The sequence below is a fragment of the Narcine bancroftii genome, unplaced genomic scaffold (assembly GCF_036971445.1).
Source record: "Narcine bancroftii isolate sNarBan1 unplaced genomic scaffold, sNarBan1.hap1 Scaffold_254, whole genome shotgun sequence".
Classification (NCBI taxonomy): Eukaryota; Metazoa; Chordata; class Chondrichthyes; order Torpediniformes; family Narcinidae; genus Narcine; species Narcine bancroftii.
The window spans coordinates 351,388-374,212 of NW_027211989.1; the positions used below are offsets into that span (position 1 = coordinate 351,388).

Here is a 22,825-nt window from a genome sequence, read left to right on the forward strand (position 1 = left end):
TTTTATGTCTACCCGAATAATATGAATATTCCTTTTCCTTTGGATGTTGTTTCCTCCATATATCCAAAAGTTGCATTTCTTGCATCGATTTAATTATAAATTTGGTTACTTTGTTCTTTCTGTTAATTTTTATCCCAGTTTTTTCCATGTTTCAATCCAAATTAAGGTTGAAATCCCCTCCTATTAGTATGTTCCCTTGCGTGTCTGCAATCTTCAAAAAAATATCTTGCATAAATTTTTGATCTTCTTCGTTAGGTGAATATACATTGAGTAAATTCCAAAACTCCGAATATATCTGACATTTTATCATTACATATCTCCCTGCTGGATCTATTATTTCCTCTTCTATTTTAATTGGTACATTTTTACTGATTAATATAGCTACTCCTCTAGCTTTTGAATTATATGACGCTGCTGTTACATGTCCTATCCAATCTCTCTTTAATTTCTTGTGCTCCACTTCAATTAAGTGTGTTTCTTGCACGAATGCTATATCAATTTTTTCTTTTTTCAGTAAATTTAGCAGTTTCTTCCTTTTAATTTGGTTATGTATTCCATTGATATTTAAAGTCATATAGTTCAGCGTAGCCATTTTATACTTTGTTTATCTTCCCTTTCCGTTTCTCCATCATCACCTTTCCTTCTTATCCATTTCTGCTTTCTTCTTTTGAACACTTTATAAGACAACATTTCTAAAACATCAAACATTTCCCTTATTCTCCTATCTAAAATTTCTTTAACCCCACTATCCCCTCCCCTTCCTGAGTTGCCCTTTATCCCTTGTCGGGCAACCACATCTCCCCTCTCCATTTGGATTTGCGAATTCACTCACAAGCGTCAACTGATTTCACAGTGACCGTAACACCTCCCCACCGAGCCCTCCCCCAGAAAAGATTTTAATTTTCATATGTAACAAAGGTCACTCTCTTAATTCCCTCCTTACTTCCTCTCTTCCCTTTCTTTCCCTTATTAATTCTTATCTATACTCTATATATTTTCTTTTAAATACGGATACACTCATTTACACACACACACACATATATATATATATATATATATATATAAAATATATATATATATATACCCATATACACACATACATATAGTTTGTGGTCATTTTTGCTCTCGTTACATGTCTTCATCTCTATGTCTGTTTTGTAGTTGTTCTGCAAATTTTCGTGCTTCCTCCGGATCCGAGAATAGTCTGTTTTGCTGCCCTGGAATAACTATTTTAAATACCGCTGGGTACTTTAGCATAAGTTTATATCGTTTTTTCCATAGGATCGCTTTTGCTGTATTATACTCCTTTCTCTTCTTCAGGAGTTCAAAACTTATGTCTGGATAGAAAAAAAATTTTTGACCTTTGTATTCCAGTGGCTTTTTGTCTTCTCTTATTTTCTTCATTGCTTTCTCCAATATATTTTCTCTTGTTGTATATCTTAGGAATTTTACTAAAATGGATCTTGGTTTTTGTTCTGGCTGTGGTTTAGGGGCTAATGTTCTATATGCCCTTTCCATTTCCATTTCTTCCTGTAATTCTGGTCTTCCTCGGACCCTGGGGATCCAATCTTTTATAAATTCTCTCATATTCTTGCCTTCTTCATCTTCCTTAAGGCCCACTATCTTTATATTATTTCTTCTATTATAATTTTCCATTATATCTATCTTCTGAGCTAACAGCTCTTGTGTCTCTTTAACTTTTTTATTAGATTCTTCTCATTTCTTTTTTAAGTCCTCTACTTCCATTTCTACGGCTGTTTCTCATTCTTCCACCTTGTCCACTCTTTTTCCTATATCTGACATGACCATCTCTAATCTATTCATTTTTTCTTCTGTACTTTTAATTCTTCTTTTTATTTCACTAAATTCTTGTGATTGCCATTCTTTTACTGATTCCATATATTCTATAAAAAAAATATATATCCATTGTCTTGCCCTTCCCTTCTTCTTCCATTTCTCTATGTTCTTCTTCTTCCTCTGGGTTGGTCATCTGTTGTTTCCTTGATATCTTTTTACTCTCTTCTTTCTTGTTCTCGTTGTTTTCTATGTTCTCTTCTTGTTGTTGTGCTGTGGCTGTGGAGATCGACTCCTCAGCTGGTCCCCCGTCCCGTCAGTGTTTTTTTTGTCTTGCGCATCACGCATGCGCGACTCCTCACGGTTGCGCACTTTTGCTTGGCTCCACAAGCCATTTTTGTAGTCCTGAGCTCAGGACTTCGACTGACCTGAGGGAGCGGGCTTCTCTCTCTGCGGCGGGCCTCCTCGGACAGGTAAGGCCTTCACCTTCTTCTTCCGATGTCTTTTCTTCTTCGCTTCTTCCCGTTGCTTTCGACTTTTCTTTCTTCGCTGCCACTTTCTTCCCACCTTTACTTTCACTTTATTTTATTTTTTGTGTTTGTGCCTTTGTGTTTTCTGTGTTTTTTTAAAACTTTTCCGGAGAGGGCTGGAGTTCCCCGACCGGCCACTACTCCATCACGTGACTCCTGCCCATTTGTTCATTTTTGTGGAAGAATAAACTATCTAGAGTTTCACTGAAAAAGTTGACTTGGAAATATGCATTTGGAGGTCTTCAGTTACCTAGTTTTCAAAATTATTATGAGGCAACACAATTGAAATGTATGAATCGAATGTTAGATAGGGAACAAACTCCTATGTGGGCGAGAGTAGAATTAACTCAACTTTCAGAGAATGATGTAAATTATTTTATTTATAAATGGAGACCAAATTTTTTGAAGACTTTTAATATCCCTGTACTTAGACATTTAATGGATATTTGGCATGAGAGATTGTATAATTGGAGCTTAGGGTAAAATTACTGGTTGGACTCCTACATTTAGAAATAGGATTATACTATTTTCAATGGATAGTTGTTATTTAAAGGAATGGGATTTGAATGGAATTTGAAGGGGAGATGATTGTTTTGAGAAAGGTGTTTTTCTTTCTTTCATTCAATTACAAGAAAATTCATATTTCACTGAATTCAATATTTGCTTATTTTCAAATGCAAGCTTTTTTAAAAGAAAATTTTGGACAAGAAATTAAACTTCCTAATTCGACTAGGTTTGAAAAATTAATCATAGAACCTTTGGAAAAAGAGTTTACATCAGAAATGTATAGTGTGTTGCAAGAGAAGATGAATAAATCTGGTGTTTTTAAAATAAAAGATAAATGGGAGAAGGAGATACAATTTACTATATTGGAGGAAGATTGATTAAAGATGTGTGAAAATGCAGTAACTAGGATGATTAATTATAACTTTGTACATCAGTTATATTTGACACCGGAGAAGTTGAAAAGATATGCTTTTAGGGATTCAGATTTATGTTTTTGGTGTGAAGTACAAAAAGGGACTTTTTTTACACTCTTATTGGTCATGTGAAAAGGTGAAAATCTATTAGTTAAAAGTTAGACAATTTTTAGAACATTTAAATAATATTCAGTTATTATTTGATCCTTTATTATTCTTATTAGGATTTATGATGAACTTAAAGGGATTGAAATTGGATAAATTTTAAATTGCTTCTTTTCATTTGGCTTTAGCCGTATCAAGAAAATGTATAGCAGTAACATGGAAGTATTCAAAGATGGCATAATGAATTGAAATCTTGTATCTATTTAGAAAAAATAACATATTGTAGTGGGCGCACAGCACGGTATTGCGAACTGCCACCGTTAGTTCACAGACTTACCTGACACATCGCCGGCTAGCAATACTGGGCGCCAAAGTACAGCGAGTGGATCAGATGAAGCCCCTGCCTAAGCGCACAGGGTGCTAATGGCTCATAGCTTTAACCTGCTGCTCCTGTGGACCAGCAGCTGTTCACTAACAAGTTCATTAACACGCAGGGAATAAAAGGTCTGTGTATGTCTGCAATAAACCAGTCTTGAGTTGACTACCTTTCTGTGGGTTTGCCTTTATTTAGTAGCATCTACCATAGTACCCACTACAATATAGATTACATAATGTTTTTTTACTAAAATGTGGGACTCGTATCTAAAATGTATGGGTGTTAGTTTATGTTAATGAATATATGTTAATTACTTTTTATATATGTTACGTTGAGGCACTTATAAATTTTGTAAAAGGATCCAGAGAAGTAGAAGTAGGGATAGTTTGGGGTTTTTTTAGGGGGTAGAGGGGTGGGGGGGATGGGTTGTTTATTAATGTAATCATTTAAGATTTTGTATTTTTCTAATGTATTTTTGTAACAGGGTTTTTTTATTGTATTATCTTTTTTAAAAATTATAAATAAAGTTTTCAAAAAAATCCCATATCGGGGCAAACATACACTTCAAAATGTTGCAAAATGAGGAAATCATTATTTCCCAACAGCAGAAAAACTCTTTGGAGTGTTTCTTGAATTTTGTAGTCGCACGTTTTGAACACCATCACAGCCATCTTTTTGCAATTACACAGCTCCAGCTGCTTTTTCTAAAAAGCAAATGGCTTCTCAAAATCAAACGATTTAAGCCCTGGTTTATGACAGAACTGGTCTTTCAATTTGTCAATTGCTTCCTGACACACTTTTCCCTCTTCTCCACACTGTTAGTCAAATGCAGAGCAATGTCAACAAGGCTTTCGCTGAACTTCCCACAATGTTCAACCATTCCCAAAAATCTCCAAATCACTCTTCGACCCATAGGCACAGGACATTCAGAAACTGTCCAAAATTTAACCTGAACAGGCTCCAATATTCCCTGCCCAACAACATAAACAAGATAACTCACATGAGCATGAGAAAAAAAAACACCCAGCTAAAATAACATTAAAACTGGCTTTCAAAGTCCATCAAAGAGCTTCTCTTAAAAATGACTCACACAAGAAGCATCCTGTGCACTGTCACACCTCCTTCTCAAGAGTTTTATCTATGGAGTTAGCTTTGTTTACCTGAGATGTATGCTCATTGGGGGAGGAGTCACGTGATGGAGTAGTGGCCAGTCGGGGAACTCCAGCCCTCTCCGGAAAAGTTTAAAAAAAAACAGAGAAAACGCAAAGGCACAAACACGAAAATTAAAGTAAAGTGAAAGTAACGGTGGGAAGAAAATGGCAACGAAGAAAGAAAAGTCGAAAGCAACAGGAAGAAGAAGAAAAGACATCAGAAGAAGAAGTTGAAGGCCTTACCTATCCGAGGAGACCCGCTGTGGAGAGAGAAGCCCGCTCCCTCAGGTCAGTCGAAGTCCCGAGCTCGGGACTACAAAAATGGCTCGCGGAGCCAATCAAAAGTGCGCAACCGCCAGGAATCGCGCATGCGCGATGCGCAAGACAAAAAGAACACTGACAGGAGGGGGGACCAGCTGAGGAGTCGATCTCCACAGCTGAGAATGACAGCCACAGCACAACAACAAGAAGAGAACATAGAAAACGATGAGAACAAGAAAGAAGAGAGTAAAAAGAAATCAAAGAAACAACAGATGACCAACCCAGAGAAAGAAAAAGAAGAAGAACACAGAGAAATGGAGATGAAGGGAAGGGCAAGACAATGGATATATAATTTTTTAAAGAATATATGGAATCAATAAAAGAATGGCAATCACAAGAATTTAGTGAAATAAAAAGGAGAATAAAAAGTACAGAAGAAAAAAATGAATAAATTAGAGATGGTCATGTCAGATATAGGAAAAAGAGTGGACAAGGTGGAAGAATGAGAAGCAGCCATAGAAATGGAAGTAGATGACTTAAAAAAGAAATGAGAAGAATCTAATAAAAAAGTTAAAGAGACACAAGAGCTGTTAGCTCAGAAGATAGATATAATGGAAAATTATAATAGAAGAAACAATATAAAGATAGTGGGCCTTAAGGAAGATGAAGAAGGCAAGAATATGAGAGAATTTATGAAAGATTGGATCCCCAGGGTCCTAGGAAGACCAAAATTACAGGAAGAAATGGAAATAGAAAGGGCACACAGCACATTAGCCCCTAAACCACAGCCAGAACAAAAACCAAGATCCATTTTAGTAAAATTCCTAAGATATACAACAAGAGAAAATATATTGGAGAAAGCAATGAAGAAAATAAGAGAAGACAAAAAGCCACTGGAATACAAAGGTCAAAAAATTTTTTTCTATCCAGACATAAGTTTTGAACTCCTGAAGAAGAGGAAGGAGTTTAATACAGCAAAAGCGATCCTATGGAAAAAAGGATATCTTTCTTTGGCTTGGCTTCGCGGACGAAGATTTATGGAGGGGGTAAAAAGTCCACGTATAAATGTATGCTAAAGTACCCAGTGGTACTTAAAATAGTTATTCCAGGGCAGCAGCAAAACAGACTATTCTCGGATCCGGAGGAAGCACGAAAATTTGAGGAACAACTACAAAACAGACAGAGAGATGAAGACATGTAACGAGAGCAAAAACGACCACGAACTATACATATGTGTGTATATGGGTATATATATATATGTGTGTGTACATGAGTGTATCCGTATTTAAAAGAAAATATATAGAGTATAGATAAGAATTAATAAGGGAAAGAAAGGGAAGAGAGGAAGTAAGGAGGGAATTAAGAGAGTGACCTTTGTTATATATGAAAATTAAAATCTTTTCTGGGGGAGGGTTGGGTGGGGAGGAGTTACGGTCACTGCGAAATCATTTGACGCTTACGATTGAATTCGCAAATCCAAATGGAGAGGGGAGATGTGGTTGCCCGACAAGGGATAAAGGGCAACTCAGGAAGGGGAGGGGATAGTGGGGTTAAAGAAATTTTAGATAGGAGAATAAGGGAAATGTTTGATGTTTTAGAAATGTTGTCTTATAAAGTGTTCAAAACAAGAAAGCAGAAATGGATAAGAAGGAAAGGTGATGATGAGGAAATGGAAAGGAAAGATAAACAAAGTATGAAATGACTATGTTGAACTATATGACTTTAAATATTAACAGAATACATAACCAAATCTAAAGGAAGAAACTGCTAAATTTACTGAAAAAAGAAAAAATTGATATAGCATTCGTGCAAGAAACACACTTAACTGAAGTGGAGCACAAGAAATTAAAGAGAGATTGGATAGGACATGTAACATCAGCGTCATATAATTCAAAAGCTAGAGGAGTAGCTAGATTAATCAGTAAAAATGTACCAATTAAAATAGAAGAGGAAATAATAGATCCAGGAGGGAGATATGTAATGATAAAATGTCAGATATATTCGGCGTTTTGGAATTTACTCAATGTATATTCACCTAACGAAGAAGATCAAAAATTTATGCAAGATATTTTTTTGAAGATTGCAGACACGCAAGGGAACATACTAATAGGAGGGGATTTCAACTTTAATTTGGATTGAAACATGGATAAAACTGGAATAAAAATTAACAGAAAGAACAAAGTAACCAAATTTATAATTAAATCGATGCAAGAAATGCAGCTTTTGGATATATGGAGGAACAACACCCAAAGGAAAAAGAATATTCATATTATTCGGGTAGACATAAAACATACTCAAGGATAGACCTATTCCTCTTATCAACTCACATGCAAGACAGAGTTAGGAAAACAGAATATAAAGCTAGAATATTATCGGACCACTCACCCCTGATATTGACAATAAAGTTAGAGGACATCGCTCCAAGATTAAACTCCATGCTACTTAAAAGGCAGGATTTTAGAGAATTCATTGAACGACAAATTAAAATATCCTTTGAAATAAATACGGAATCAGTGAAAGATAAGTTTATACTATGGGATGCAATGAAAGCGTTCATTAGAGGGCAAATAATAAGTTATGTAACCAAGATGAAGAAGGACTATAATCAGGAAACAGAGCAGTTGGAAAGGGAAATAGTAAATATAGAAAAAGAATTAGCAATGAAGGAAGATACAACTAAAAGAAGAGAATTGGCAGATAAAAAAATAAAATATGAAACACTACAAACATATAAGGTGGAGAAGAACATAATGAAAACAAAACAGAAATATTATGAACTAGGAGATGTAAGCTCATTGTGTCCAGCAAATCTTGCCCTGAGATGATTACACATTGTGGAGAACAGTGTGAACACTTTATCTCCTGGTTTACAACTTCCTGTTGTACCAAACCTTCACTTTGTCTTGAACCAGTTTTAAGTTCTCCTTGGCCACCTCACACATTTTTCGCCAACTTTGAAACATAATCCAACAATTTCAACCCACTGCTCTTTTAACAATATTAAAGGTTTCCTAACCTCATGCCCAACTAACAATTCCCATTTTTCAAACAAAATTAAATGAAAACCTTCAGCCTAATTCTTTTCATTTTCACATTAAGTACTCATAGTTTTCACAGGGCAGAGAACCCTGTGAGCCCGCGTTCTCTGCCCCGTGAGCCCGCATGCTCTTCCCTGTGTGAGCCTGTGTTCGCCCATGTTCACTGCCCCGTGAGCCCGCATTCTCTTCCCTGTGTGAGCCCGCGTTCTCTGCCCTGTGTGAGCCCGCGTTCTCTTCCTTGTGTGAGCCCGCATTCTCTTCCCTGTGTGAGCCTGTGTTCTCTGCCCCGTGAGCCCGCATTCTCTGCCCCATGAGCCTGTCCTCTGCACCGTGAGCCCGCGTTCTCTGCCCTGTGTGAGCCCACGTTCACTGCCCCGTGAGTCCGTTCTCTACCCTGTGACCCCGTGTCCTCTGCACCTTGAGCCCGCATTCACTGCTCCGTGAGCCCGTGTTCTCTGCCCCGTGAGCCCGTGTTCACTGCCGTGAGCCCGTGTACTTTGCCCTGTGTGAGCCTGCATATTTTTTGTGTGGAGTCCGCGTACACACGCATTCTGCCTTGTGTGAACCCGTGTTTATGCCTACACAGCCCCGCGAGGAAGGAATGGGTGAGGAGGGGAAATGAGGACGGGTGGCGAGGAGGGAGGGGGTGAAGAGGGAGCGGAAAGGGGTAGGTGGAGGAAGATAAGGTGTGAAGGGAACGGAGCCAGAGAGGAGGGGAGTAGGTGGAGGGATGGTAAGGTAGTGAGGGGAGGGGGAGAGAAGGGGCAAAGGGGAGTAGAGAGGAAGGAGGGAATGTTTGAGGAGGGAGGGAGAGAGCGATTTGTACCGGGGAGGTGGTGGTTCTGGGGGAGCTGGTGGAACTGGTCTAACAGGCAGCGTATGAGCGGAACGACCTCCTGCTGACCCGTGTCCGTGTGGGAGGGCAAGGAACCTGTTCTGCTGCTTCTGGGGACAGGACTCGAGTCTCAGAACACAGGGAAAGTCCCATATCCCGAGTGCTGGTAAGTGAGGGGGTGACCGTGTCGGGGGGGAGAGGTGGGGATGGACAGGAAGTGGAGTGGTTGAGGGAGGGGAGGGGGAGAAATGGAGGGGAAGAGTGAGGGGGAGAGAGAGGGAGGGGGATTGGGGAGAGGAGAGTGAGGGAGGGGATAGAGGAGTGAGAGGGAAATAGGGGTGAGGGAGGGAAATGGGATGGTCGAGGGGAGAGGTGGGTAAGTGTTTGTGGAGAGAGGAGGAAGAAGGGTGTGAGGAAGGAGAGGAGGAGGTGGGGAAGGGGGAATGGAGGGGAGAGAGGGCTATGGAGGAAGAAGGGGGAGAGATTAGAGATAGAGTGCTTGTGTGTGTCCTTCCACAAACATGTCTGTAGCGTGTGTGTGGTGCTGTCTAGGCGAGATCTGTGCGCTTGCACTTTCTGCCCTGTGAGCCTGCGTACACATACTCTGCCCTGTGTCCCCTTTGACACATTTCCTACACAACCCGGTTAATGTTACACCCATGGACTTTGACTGTTTCAGTGCTCGAACGGTGAGTAGAACCGGATCCCAAGGAGACCATGGCTGCAACACCCCAGGACTCCCGACCCATCCTGGTGCCTCTGAGGGACGTGCCAATGCCAGACATCTTCCTGGACGAGTGGGAGGAGGTGGACGGTTTCCAGGCACACCCCTCTGATCTGCTTGTCGCCACCTACCCCAAGGCAGGTGAGGCTGCTCAACCCCTCCTGTGGGCTAGTACATGGCTGCTCAGCTCCTCTAGGGATAGTACGAGGCCACTTAAACCTCCTCGGAGCTAGAATGGTGCCCCTCAGCTCCTCTGAGGCAAGTATGGGGCATGAACAAGGCTAGTAAGAGGCCACTCGGACCCTCTTTAGTGCAAGGCGGCCACAATCCCTCCATCAAGCCCACTGGAGCTAATACAAGGCCACTCCGACCCTGCTCAACCCCTCTTTTGGACTAGAATTTGAATGCTTAGTTCCCCTTGAGCTAGGAGGTCAGAGCCATGGTGGGTGGGGGGAGGGTTGCTAGCATGAGGCGGAATAGCCCCCCAAGGGGATAGCAGACCACATGAATCTGAGGGACCAGCAGGAGGTTGCTCAAGCCCTCAGAGCAAGAAGGAGGCCATTCAACCCTTCTCAGGGATAGAGAAGGTCGGAGAATTTGACTTGTTGCTCTGTGCATGCCCGCAGGGACAACTTGGGTCCAGGAGATCGTTGACAGCATACTTCACGACGGGGTCGTCAGCCAGTGTGACCGAGGTCCAATGCCAAACAGGATCCCGTTCCTGGAGTTCAAGGAGCGGGGGAAACAGAGACCGGGTGAGATATCGCCGACCCTCCCCCGTCCCGTCATGCACTCCCTCCAGGGTGGGACACAAAGTGAAGCCCCTCTCCCTTCGTCCTGTCACACACTCCCAAGATGGGACACAGAATGAAGCTCCCTCTCCACCCATCCCGTCACACACTCCCGGGGTGGGACAGAGTGAAACTCCCTCATCCCCCCGTCCCTTCACACAATTCCGGGCTGGGACACAGAGTGAAACTCCCGGGGTGGATCAGACCATCCCCTGTAACAGGCGACTGTTCTGACATCTGTTCTGCTCACAGGTATGCAGAAACTTCGAGAGATGCCTCCTCCGAGGGTGATAAAAACCCACCTACCTTTCTCCCTGCTGCCCAAGTCTTTTTTGGAACAGCGCTGCAAGGTGAGAAATAACCCCCGACACCCTTCTTGTCTCTGTCACCCCCTCCGGTCCACAACCCTCCCTGTTTCTGTAACCACGTCCGGTCCACTACACCCCTCCCTTTCTCTGTAACCCCCTCCGATCCCCGAAACCCCTCCCTGTCTCTGCAGCCCTCTCTGGTCCTCTACACCGCTCCCTGTCTCTGTAACCCTCCTTCGGGCCCCTTCACCCCTCCCTGTTTCTGTAACCCCCTCCGGTCCCCTACACCACTTCCTATCTCTGCAACCCCCTCCAGTCCCCTACACCCCTCCCTGTCTCTGTAACCCCAACCTCTGCCCCCAGCACCCCTTCTTGTCACTGTAAACCTCTCCCTGTCTCTGCAACCTCCTCCAGTCCCCAACACTTCTCCCTGTCTCTGCAACCCCCTCTGGTCCCCTGCACCCCACCCTGTCTCTGTAACCTGTTCCAGTCCCCGAAACCCCTCCCCCCGTCTCTACAACGACTCATGTCTCCAATACCCCTTCCTGTCTCCGCAACCCCCTCTGGTCCCCGAAACCCCATCCTGTCACTGTTACACTCTCCACACCCCTACAACCCTCCCTGTCTCTGACACCACTCCTGTCCCCTACACCCCGCCCTGTCTCTATAACCCCATCCGGTTCCCTACACCCCACTCCGTCTTTATAACCCCCTCCGGTCCCTGAACCCCCTCCGGTCCCCTACTCCCCTCCCTGTCTCTGTAACCCTCTCTGGTCCCCTAAACCCTCCTTCTCTGTAACCCCCTGCAACCCCCTCCGGTCCACTACATCCCTCCCTGTCTCCAAGACCGTAGACCTCTTGTTCTCTCCCCCTCCCCAGGTGATATACTGTGCAAGGAATGCCCAGGACGTGATGGTATCCTTCTTTCACTTTGACCGGATGAACAAACTTCAGCCTGAACCCGGGAGCTGGGCAGAGTATTTCCTCAAGTTCATCACTGGAAATGGTTTGTAATTATTTTGTGTTCTACGCCCCATCTGACGAAGACCAACGTCCCATCGAATGCTACAACATAGAAAACAGGCAATTCAGCCCTTCTAGTCTGCACCACCCATCATCTCCCTAGTCCCATTGACCTGCTCCCATTCCCTAACCCTCCAGGCCAATTGCCACTCACGTCTCGATCTAATTTATTCATAAAACACACGATTGAGCCCTTGTTCCCCATGTCAGATGGCAGCTTGTTCCACACTCCCACCAACTAACTGTGTGATGAACTTCCCTTAATACTCCCCCTAAACCATTCCCCCTTCAGTTTAAAACTCTGACCTTGTGGCGACGCACGTTTGCAACTGTGAACTGGCCTTGCTCGTCGCGCATGGTCGGCGGGGCAGCCGCGGCAAAGATGTCATCGCGACATAAGCACCGGAATGTTAGGGGCAGGACCTAGGGCGGACTAAAAGGCTGCAGTGCAAAATTCAAAATAAAGCAGTTATGATACTGGAGCTCCTAGTCTGTTGTCTCAGTCTCCCTGCTGCCCTCACTCACAACCCGCTACACCTCTTGTATTTATCTAAGAAGGAAACTTCGAGAGATGCCTACTCACATCCACTCTGCCTGTCCCCATCATAATCTTATAAACCTCCATCAAATCTCCCCTCATTCTTCTACGCTCCAGGGAAAAAAGCCCTCGCCTATTTAATCTTTCTATGTAACACAGTTCCTGAAGTCCGGGCAACATCCTAGTAAATCTTCTCTGCATCTTTCTATCTTATTGAGATCTTTCCTGTAGTTCGGTGACCAAAACTGCACACAATGCTCCAAATGTGGCCTCACCAATGTCTTGTACAACTTCACCATAACATCCCAGCTCCTGTACTCAATACTTTGATTTATGAAGGCCAATGTGCCAAAAGCTCTCTTTACAACTCTCTCCATCTGTGATGCCACTTTCAGGGAGGAATGTCTCTGTATTCCCAGATCCCTCTGTTCTACTGCACTTCTCAGTGCCCGACCATTTACTGTGTATGTCCTACCTTGTTCCGTCCTTCTAAAATGCATCACCTCAGACTTGTCTGCATTAAACTCCATCCGTCATTTCTCCCAGCTGGTCCAGATCCCTCTGCAATTTTTGAAAACCTTCCTCTGTCCACAAAGTCTCCAGTCTTAGTGTCATCTGCAAACTTGCTGATCCAATTTACCACATTATCATCCAGATCATTGATATCGATGACAAACAACGATGGTTCCAGCACCAATCCCTGAGGGACCCCACTAGTCACAGGGCTCCAGTGTGAGAAGCCTTGTCCACCACCACTCTCTGGCTTCTCCCACACAGCTAATTTCAAAACCAGTTTATAACCTCTCCGTGGATACGCAGTGTCTGAATCTCTGAACTAGCCTCCCATGTGGGACCTTGTCGAAAGTTTTACTAAAGTCCATGTAGACAACTTCCACAGCTTTTCCATCATCTACCTTCTTGGTAACCGCCTTGAAAAACTCTACAAGATTCGTTAAACAGAACCTACCAAGCACAAAGCCATGCTGACTGTCCTTAATCAGCCTTTGGTTGTCCAACCATCTCTATATCCGATCTCTCAGAACTTCTAATAATTTACCCACCACTGACATCAGGCTCACTGGCCTATAATTTCCTGGTTTATTTTTGGAGCCTTAAACAATGGGACAACACGAGCTACCCTCCAATCCTCTGGCACCTCACCCCTGGCCAATAGATCATCCAGGGCCCCTAGAATTTCTGCACTCATCTCCCTCAAGGTCCGAGGGGATATCGTATCCGGCCCAGGGATTTTTCTACCTTTATTCGCTGTAAGGTAGCTTCGTCTCTTCCTCCTTAATCTCCATCTGCTCCATGGCCCTTCTGTTGGTGTCCCTTCCTTCCTTATCCACGAGGCCAGATTCCTGAGTAAATACTGATGCATAAAACTTTGCAAGATCTTCCCCTCATTTTGTGAAGCTCCACACATCGTTGACCACTCTGATCCTCTTGGGAACCAATTTTGCCCCTTACTATCCTTTTGCTGTTAATATCCCTGTAGAACCCCTTGGGGTTTACCTTCACATTATCTGCCAGAGCAACCTCGCGTCTTCTTTTTCCCTCCTGATTTCCTCCTGGAGAATTTTTCTGCATTTTCTATACCCTTCAAGTGCCTCATTAGCTCCTTATGGCTGATCCCAGCTCTACACCTCCCTCTTCCTCTTCACCAGATCACAACATCCCTCGAAAACCAGCATTCCCCCAGACTGGTGACTGTGCCTTTAATCCTGACAGGAACACGCAAACTCTGCACTCTCAAGATTTCGCCCTTGAAGGCCGTCCACTTACCCGACACACCCTTGCCATAAAACAACACATCCCAATCCACTCTTCCCAGATCCTTTCTCATTTCCAAATATTTGGATTTTCCAATTTAGAATCTCAATGTGGGGACCAGACTTATCCCTTCTCCATAAGGAACGAAGCTAATGGCATTATGATCACTGGACTCAAAATGTTCCCCTACACATACATCTCGCACCTTTCCTGTCTGGTTCCCTAATAGGAGATCCAGTTTTGCACTCTCTCTCATTGGTACCTCTATACAATGATTTGGAAAACTTTCCTGAACAAACTCCAATCCGTCCAGCCCTTTCACAGTACGGGCGTCCCAGCCAATATGTGGGAAGTTAAAATCTCCCACTATCATGACATTCTGTTTTTTACATTGGTCTGCTCTCTCTAGATTTGCACACCGATTGGCTTAACAAGGACCTGTTTCTTCCTCACACCAGTCTTAAATGTAGACATACAGCACAATGACAGGCCCTTCCTGCTCACGAGTCAGTGCTACACAATTACACCCTATTAACCTACACCCCTGGTACATTTTGAACGGTGGGAGGAAACTAGAGCCTGGAGCCCCCAGGGAAAACCCACAGAGACATGGGGAGAACGTACAAACTCCTTACAGACAGGGCAGGATTCAAACCCCATCCCGATCACTGGCGCTGTAAAGGTGTTGTGCTAACCACTTCACCAACTGTGCTGTCTTGTAGCTGCTTCTGTTTCCCCTCTGTAAAAAATAACATTAGACAAAAAAGACTGTGGCTTCCTGAACACGTTTGGATGGATTTTATGGATTTTGGGCTGCCGATCACGAAAATCACCTTGAGATTTTCCTGTCATGCACCGTTTTATGCATATCACCTATTTTTGTCATTTCCTGTCATATTTTAAGTCGACTTCAAGCGGACAAAACTATGCAATGCAACAAATTGTGGAAAATTCATTTGTGTGCAGTTCTCGTCACACAAAACACTACAGCACAGTCAAGGCCCCTCAGTTTTCCATGTTGTGCCGACCCATATACTCCGAGCAAAAAATTACTAAACCCCTCCCTACCCCATAATCCATTTTTCTTCCATCCGTGTGTCGAAGAGTCTGTTAAATTCCTCCCCCCCCCTCCCCCCCATGTTCCAGCCTCCACCACCAACCCAACAAGGCATTCCAAGCCCCACAACTCAGTGTGTGGAAAAACTTTCCCCTAATCTCTCCCCTAAACTTCCCTCTCTCCATTTTGTACATATGTCCTCTGGTGTTTGCTGATCCTGGCCTGGGAAACAGGTGCTGACCATCCACCCTATCGATGCCCCTCAGAATCTTGTCGACCTCTATCAAGTCTTCTTTCATCCTTCTATGCTCCAAAGAGAAAAGTCCCAGCTCTGTGAACCTTGCCTCATAAAGACTTGTTTTCCTATCCAGGCAACATCCTGGTGAATCTCCTCTGCCCCCTCTCCGTAGCTTCCACATCCTTCCTATAATGAGGTGACCAGAACTGAATACAATTCTCCAAGTGGGATCTCACCAGATTTGTCGAGTCGCAACATGACCTCTCGACTCCTGAACCCAATCCCTTGACTAATGAATCCCAGCGTCCCACAGGCCTACTTAACGATCCTATCAATCTGCGTGGTGACCTTGAGGGATGTAGGGATCTGGACCCTATGGTCCCTCTGTTCATCAACACTCTGAAGTATCCGACCATGAACCCTGGACTCAGCCTCCTGGTTTGTCCAAAATCCATCACCTCACCCTTGTCCGGATTGAATCATCTGCTACTTTTCTGCCCAACTCTGCCTCCTGTCGCTATCCTCTTGTAACTTTCAGCTCCGTCCATAACTCCTCCAACCTTCGTGTCATCCACAAACTCACCGACCCATCCATCTGCCTCTTCAACCTGGTCATTTATAAAAATCATAGAGTAGGGGTCCCAGAACAGATCCTTGCGGCACCTCCACTAGTCAGACCTCTGGGCAGAAAACCTTCCTTCCACCACTACTCTCTGCTTTCGTCCTAAAAGCCAATGTTTAATCCACAAGGACGAGGTTCCCCCGATCCCGTGACTTTCTGAATAAGTCTCTCATGGGGACCTTGTCAAATGCCTCACGAAAATCCAAGTAGACCCCAGCTACCACCCGACCCTTATCCATTTCTGTTACCTCCTTAAACAACTCAATTAGTCTCGTGAGGCATGAACTCCCTTTCACAAAGCCAGGCTGAGGGACTATCCTTGAGTTGACTGGACATCTCCAAATGCTCAAAGATCCTATCCTTAAGAATCCTCAATAAGAAAGAATACCGCTGTTGCTCTAGTTACAGGGAAAGGTTAAAGTCCAGAGGTTTGGACTTTATTCCCTGGAGCGTAGAAGAATGAGGTGAGATTTGATTGAGGTGTTTTAAATAATGAGGGGGACAGACAGAATAAATGTAGGTCGGCTTTTCCCACTGAAGGGAGGTGAGATTCAAACCAGAGGATGTGGGTTAAGGGTGAAAGGGGAGGTTTAGGGGGAACTTCTTCACACAGACAGCGGTGGGGGTGTGGAACGAGCTGAGATGGTGAATGGGGGCTCAACGTTAACATTTAGAGAAATTAGGTATGTTTAAAACAGGTTTTCAAATTTTTTCTTTCCACCTACATACCACTTTAAGCAATCCCTTACTAATCAGAGCACTGATAGCAGAGGGGTTACTTAAAGTGGGATGTGAATGGAAAGTAAAAGGTTGAGAACCACTGGTTTATCCTGAAGTTGAGTCCTCATGTCCTAGACTCCCCTACCATGGGAAACATCCTTGCCACGTCTATTCTCTTCCAGACTTTAAGTATTCCAAATGCCTCCCCCAGCTCCCCATCTCTCCCCCAGCCCCCCATCTCCCCAACTCTCCCCCATCAGCTCCCCATCTCTCCCCCAGCTTGTCTCTCTACTCCCATCTCTCTACTCCCATCTCTCTACTCCCATCTCTCTACTCCCATCTCTCTACTCCCCCCACTCCCCATCTCTCTCCTCTCTCCATCCCCAGCTCTGTCTTTCTCTCCTCCCCATTTCTCCTCCCTCAGTCCCCTGTCTTTTTCTCTTTCCCCCTGCAGTGTCGTATGGACCCTGGCACAAGCATGTCCGGGGCTGGTGGGAGCAGCGAATGCACTACCCCATCCTCTATCTCTTCTATGAAGACCTCAAGGAGGTAAACTGCAGCTGGGGGATGGGCGGAAGGATTGGAAATTGTGTTGAGAAATGCATGGGAAGAGGCAGTGTTTGGATCTGGAATTGTCTTCCCCCCCACCCACCCATGAAATAACCCTCTTCCCTTCCACTCCCTCTCTAAACCTGAGCATGTTCAATGTGTTGGGATGATTTTCTGGGGGTGGGGTTTATAGATGGGGTATTTGTGGGTAATTTCTGGAAAGGTGGGGTTTGGAATCTGGAACTGTCTTTCCCTCACACACCCCTGAAATCACCCTCTTCCCTCACAATTCCAACACGGTGTATAACTCCCTCTTCGACCCTGAACGTGTGTTGTCTGATCTGTGAGGATGATTTTTTTTTGGAGGGGAGAGTTTGACGATGGGAATTTTTGGGTGGACTAATGTATGGGAGGTTGACAGTTGGGATCTAGAGCCATCTCCCCCCACCCACCCTCTGGAATCCCCCTTATGTATCACTCCCTCTCCAACCAGGAATGTGTCCAATCTGTCAGGACACTTTATTTGGGGGGGATGTTTGAGGATAAGGGGAATTGTTGGGTGGGGGTAATGTGTGGGAGAGGTCAGAATCCAAAGCTGTCTCCACCCCCCACCCCCCCCCAATTCCCCTCCACCCCTCTGGAGTATTACTCCCTCTACAACCTGGTGTTAGACCAGGTGGAGGACTTTGAGGGGGAAAGGTTACAATGGGAGATTGTCCTCTCTCTCACACATACACACCTTCCCTTTCCCAACCTCTCCAGGATCTGAACAGAGAGGTGCGGAAAGTGATGAAGTTCCTGGGCCGGGAGATTTCGAATGAGGCGGTGGCCTCCATTGTCAAACACACCTCCTTCGAATCGATGAAGGAAAATCCGGCCTGCAACTATTCCAACGTGCCCTCATCCATCTTTGATACCAACACTTCCGTCTTCATGAGGAAAGGTGAGAGAGGGAGGGTTTGTGGGGTTTCAGATGCAGCCTGGGGCTCCCAAGTTCAATGGGAGCTGGGATTTGGGGCCTAAATGCAACCTGGGCCTCTCCTGCTTGAGGGGAGGTGGGAATTGAGGCTTAAACTGGGCTGACATGGAAGAGTAGGTTTTGTCAATCCTAGCCCTTCCCTGATCAAAGGGACTAGGGTTTGGGGCCCAATCCAGGACCATCTTTAAACCTAGACCACAAATCCAGCATGATCCTCTTCCACTTAAGGGTATGCCTAGTGTTTGAGGCCCAAACTGGGCCAGCCTGGAAGACCAGGCCACAAGTCAAGCCTAGACCTTCCCTGTACAAGAGAAAATGGGATTTGAGGCCTAAACCAGATGGCCTTAAAAGATTAGGCTGCAAATCAAGCCCGAGACTCTTCTGCCTGCAGGGGTGGATGGTGCCCAGGATTTACAGACCAAACTCAAGTCTAGGCCTCTCCTGGTCAAGGGGGCCTGGAGTGTAAGGCACTAAGCGAGCCTGCCTTAAAGACCGACAGAAACACTAAGATTGGAGGTGTTGTGGACAGTGAGGAAGGTTTTCAAAGTTTGCAGAGGAATCTGGACCAGCTGGAAAAATGGCCGATGGAATTTAATGTGGGGTGTTGCATTTTGGAAGGACAAACCAAGAAAGGACATCCACGGTGAACAGTTGGGCACTGAGGAGTGCGGTAGAACAGAGGGATCTGGGGATAGATACATAATTTCCTGAAAGTGGCATCACAGGTGGACGGGGTTGTAAAGAGAGCTTTTGGAAAATTGGCCTTCATAAATCAAAGTATCGAGTACAGGAGTTGGGATTTTATGGTAAAGTTGGTAAGACATTGGTGAGGCCACATTTGGAGCATTGCGTGCAGTTTTGGTTACTGAACTCCAGGAAAGATCTCAATAAGATAGAAAGATGCAGAGATTTACTAGGATATTGCCCGGACTTCAGGGACTGAGTTAGGTCAGCTTTTCCCACTGAGGGAAGATAAGATCCAAACCTGAGGACATGGGTTAAGGGTGAAAGGCGGGAAGTTTAGTGGTGGGAGTGTGGAATGAGCTGAGGTGGCATGAATGGGGGCTCAGTTTCATCATCAGGTACTATTTTTTGTCACGTAACAGCACAGAACATGTCTTCTTTGGCTTGGCTCCGCGGACGAAGATTTATGGAGGGGTAAATGTCCACTTCAGCTGCAGGCTCGTTTGTGGCTGACAAGTCCGATGCGGGACAGGCAGACACGGTTGCAGCGGAAAATTTGTTGGTTGGGGTTGGGTGTTGGGTTTTTCCTCCTTTGTCTTTTGTCAGTGAGGTGGGCTCTGCGGTCCTCTTCAAAGGAGGTTGCTGCCCGCCGAACTGTGTGGCGCCAAGATGCATGGTTTGAGGCGATATCAGCCCACTGGCGGTGGTCAATGTGGCAGGCACCAAGAGATTTCTTTAGGCAGTCCTTGTACCTCTTCTTTGGTGCACCTCTGACACGATGGCCAGTGGAGAGCTCACCATATAACACGATCTTGGGAAGGCGATGGTCCTCCATTCTGGAGACGTGACCTACCCAGCGCAGTTGGATCTTCAACAGCGTGGATTCGATGCTGTTGGCCTCTGCCATCTCGAGTACTTTGATGTTAGGGATGAAGTCGCTCCAATGAATGTTGAGGATGGAGCGGAGACAACGCTGGTGGAAGCGTTCTAGGAGCCGTAGGTGATGCCGGTAGAGGACCCATGATTCGGAGCCGAACAGGAGTGTGGGTATGACAACGGCTCTGTATACGCTTATCTTTGTGAGGTTTTTCAGTTGGTTGTTTTTCCAGACTCTTTTGTGTAGTCTTCCAAAGGCACTATTTGCCTTGGCGAGTCTGTTGTCTATCTCGTTGTCGATCCTTGCATCTGATGAAATGGTGCAGCCGAGATAGGTAAACTGGTTGACCGTTTTGAGTTTTGTATGTCCGATGGAGATGTGGGGGGGCTGGTAGTCATGGTGGGGAGCTGGCTGATGGAGGACCTCAGTCTTCTTCAGGCTGACTTCCAGGCCAAACATTTTGGCAGTTTCCGCAAAACAGGACGTCAAGCGCTGAAGAGCTGGCTCTGAATGGGCAACTAAAGCAGCATGGTCTGCAAAGAGTAGTTCACGGACAAGTTGCTCTTGTGTCCTGATGTGAGCTTGCAGGCGCCTCAGATTGAAGAGACTGCCATCCGTGCGGTACCGGATGTAGACAGCATCTTAATTGTTGAGGTCTTTCATGTAATATTACATAAAATAGCCTTCCGCCTGCCATGAGGCTGAGTCGCTGTTAGTGCGACACTATGAGAAGCAAATGAGAGTCCCTTCAATTAGTGTCTCTGTAGATTCACCACCACTGCTCCCACCGCCTCGGGAGCTGCACATTCCTGTTCAATCTATTGGCAATACAAGTTCCAGATCCAAGCCTCCGATACAATCAGGAAGCCTTCAGCATCCCACCCCCCACCGAATCCCAGCTCTTGATACACGGTTCCCATGAGCTGGTCTCCAGCAACCTTTTCCAGTCCTCCGACCATGTCTCCTGCACCCCATGTGGGTCGCTCAGCAGCAGAGCCCCTCGCTGGTCCACCATCATGATCCTGTAGGATCATCTCCTCTGCTTCTCCTCGGGTGGAGGGGGGTGGGTGGGAGGTGGTCTCCCTGCTGCTGAGCACAGGTGCTACCACCTTGGGTGCAGATGTTTAGATAAAACACCATCAGCTCCTTTAACAGGACATTTAAACCCTGAACGGAGCTATTGATAGTGAGACTGGGCAGTTGGACTCTGTGGGAGAGCTCTGTGTCTCTGCTCCCTGCTCTGCACCAGCCATTTCATAGAACACTACAGCTCTGTCCAGGCCCTTCAGCCATCAATGTTGTGCTGACCCATATATTCCTTAAAAAGAACTAAACCCTCTCTTTTTCTACCATCCGTAGAATGCCCCCAGTGTTCCAACCTCCACCACCATCCCCGACAAGGGATTCCAGGCCTCCACAACTCTGTGTAAAAAAACTTCCCTCCCTCCACTTTGTACACACATCCTCTGGTGTTTGCTGATCCCACCCTGGCAAACAGAAGCTGACTGTCCACCCTGTCGATGCCTCTCAGAATCTTGTTGACCTCTATCAAGTCTCCTCTCATTCTTCTACGCTCCAGAGAAAAGTCCCAGCTCTGCGAACCTTGCCTCATAAAGACTTGTTTTCCAATCCAGCAACATCCTGGTGAATCTCCTCTGCTCCCTCTCTGTAGTTTACACATCCTTCCAGTAATGAGGTGACCAGAACTGAACACAATTCTCCAAGTGGGATCTCACCAGAAATTTGTAGAGTTGTAACGTGACCTCTTGACTCCTGAACTCAATCCCCTGACTAATGAATCCCAGCGTCCCATAGGCCTACTTAACGATCCTATTAACCTGTGTGGCAACCTTGAGGGATGTATGGATTTGGACCCCAAGGTCCCTCTGTTCATCCACAGTAACACTAAGTTACAATGAAGAGTAATTTGGACAGGAGGGTTATGGACTGGGTGCATGTCAGTGGGAAAACAATGATTTGGTATAGACTACAAGGGCCAAAGTGTGTTTTCCATGCTGTAAAGTTCTACTAGGCTGCAGAGCCTTGGCTTCTCCTCCCCACACCAAGCCTGTCTCAACGACTAGGCTGTAAATTGAGCCTGGTTCTCTCCTGCTCGCTGGGATTGGGTAGTGGGACCTCTCGCCCAGGGTGCTGGGCCGCAAATGAGGCCTAGGGGCTCTCTCTCTCCTGGTAATTGACCTCCTTTCCACCCCCTCACTGCAGGGCAAGTGGGAGACTGGAAGAACCACTTCACCATCGCTCAGGCTGAGGTCTTTGATGCTGTGTATCGTCGATGGATGGAGGGGTCTGATCTGCAGTTCCGCACCCAGCTCTAGAGCACTCTCTCTCCCCAACCTCTTTATTCCCCCCCCCCCCTTCCCCTCTCTCTCAACTTTCCTTTCCTTCTTCCCCCTCTCCCTTGGTCATCCCCCTCCCTCTCTCTTGCCCCTCCCCTTCAGTGCAGGATTCCTCTGGAGAGTTGTGCAATAAAGCTATATTTCGTGGACAGTGTTTCTGCCTCGTCCCTGCTCTTCCTCTGATTCCCTTCCCTTGCATTCCCAAATTCCTCTGAACCACCCCTCCCCCATCTACAAGGGGGACAGTGCCCTCCTCACTACCTGGGTTGGTCCATGTACTCCACATCTACCACATTATTTTCTCCCCCTACCCCATCTATGGATCCTCCCCACTCCCTGCGGTTAGTCCATGTACACCACATCTGCACATTATCTGTAATTTCCCTCCACCCCCCCTCCCCATGAATGTGTCAGGGTGTGACGGGCCCCTCCCCACTCCCCAGGATGAGTTAGTCCATGTACTCCATATCTGCCACATTACATGCCCCCACCCCATCTATAGGCCAGGGTGTGACTAGACCTCCACGGGGTGTTAATCCTTGTACTCTATACCCACCGCATTACGTGTCTCCCTC

General features: G+C 45.7%; 2 protein-coding genes across 3 annotated transcripts in view; one reads left to right on the forward strand and one right to left on the reverse strand.

The window, feature by feature from the left end:
• Positions 1–8,687: 8,687 nt before the first annotated feature.
• On the forward strand, positions 8,688–22,404 carry LOC138750759 (sulfotransferase 1B1-like). 2 transcript variants are annotated; one of them, XM_069912883.1, is made up of 8 exons: positions 8,688–8,780; positions 9,690–9,875; positions 10,361–10,489; positions 10,778–10,875; positions 11,713–11,839; positions 17,259–17,353; positions 18,116–18,296; positions 22,117–22,404. In XM_069912883.1, exons 2-8 carry the CDS (start codon positions 9,728–9,730, stop codon positions 22,227–22,229), a joined length of 891 nt encoding a protein of 296 aa, XP_069768984.1. In that variant the 5' UTR covers positions 8,688–8,780; positions 9,690–9,727; the 3' UTR covers positions 22,230–22,404. The 2 variants fall into 2 exon arrangements, with proteins under 2 accessions (XP_069768984.1, XP_069768983.1); XM_069912882.1 differs by lacking the exon at positions 8,688–8,780 and adding an exon at positions 9,009–9,176.
• cd2bp2 (CD2 (cytoplasmic tail) binding protein 2) overlaps positions 11,828–22,825 on the reverse strand; it is a 70,995-nt gene continuing 59,997 nt past the window's right edge. Inside the window, exon 7 of the mRNA XM_069912880.1 lies at positions 11,828–11,898. Coding sequence (XP_069768981.1) covers positions 11,860–11,898 — 39 coding nt within the window. The 3' untranslated portion in view covers positions 11,828–11,859. The remainder of the gene's footprint in view (positions 11,899–22,825) is intronic.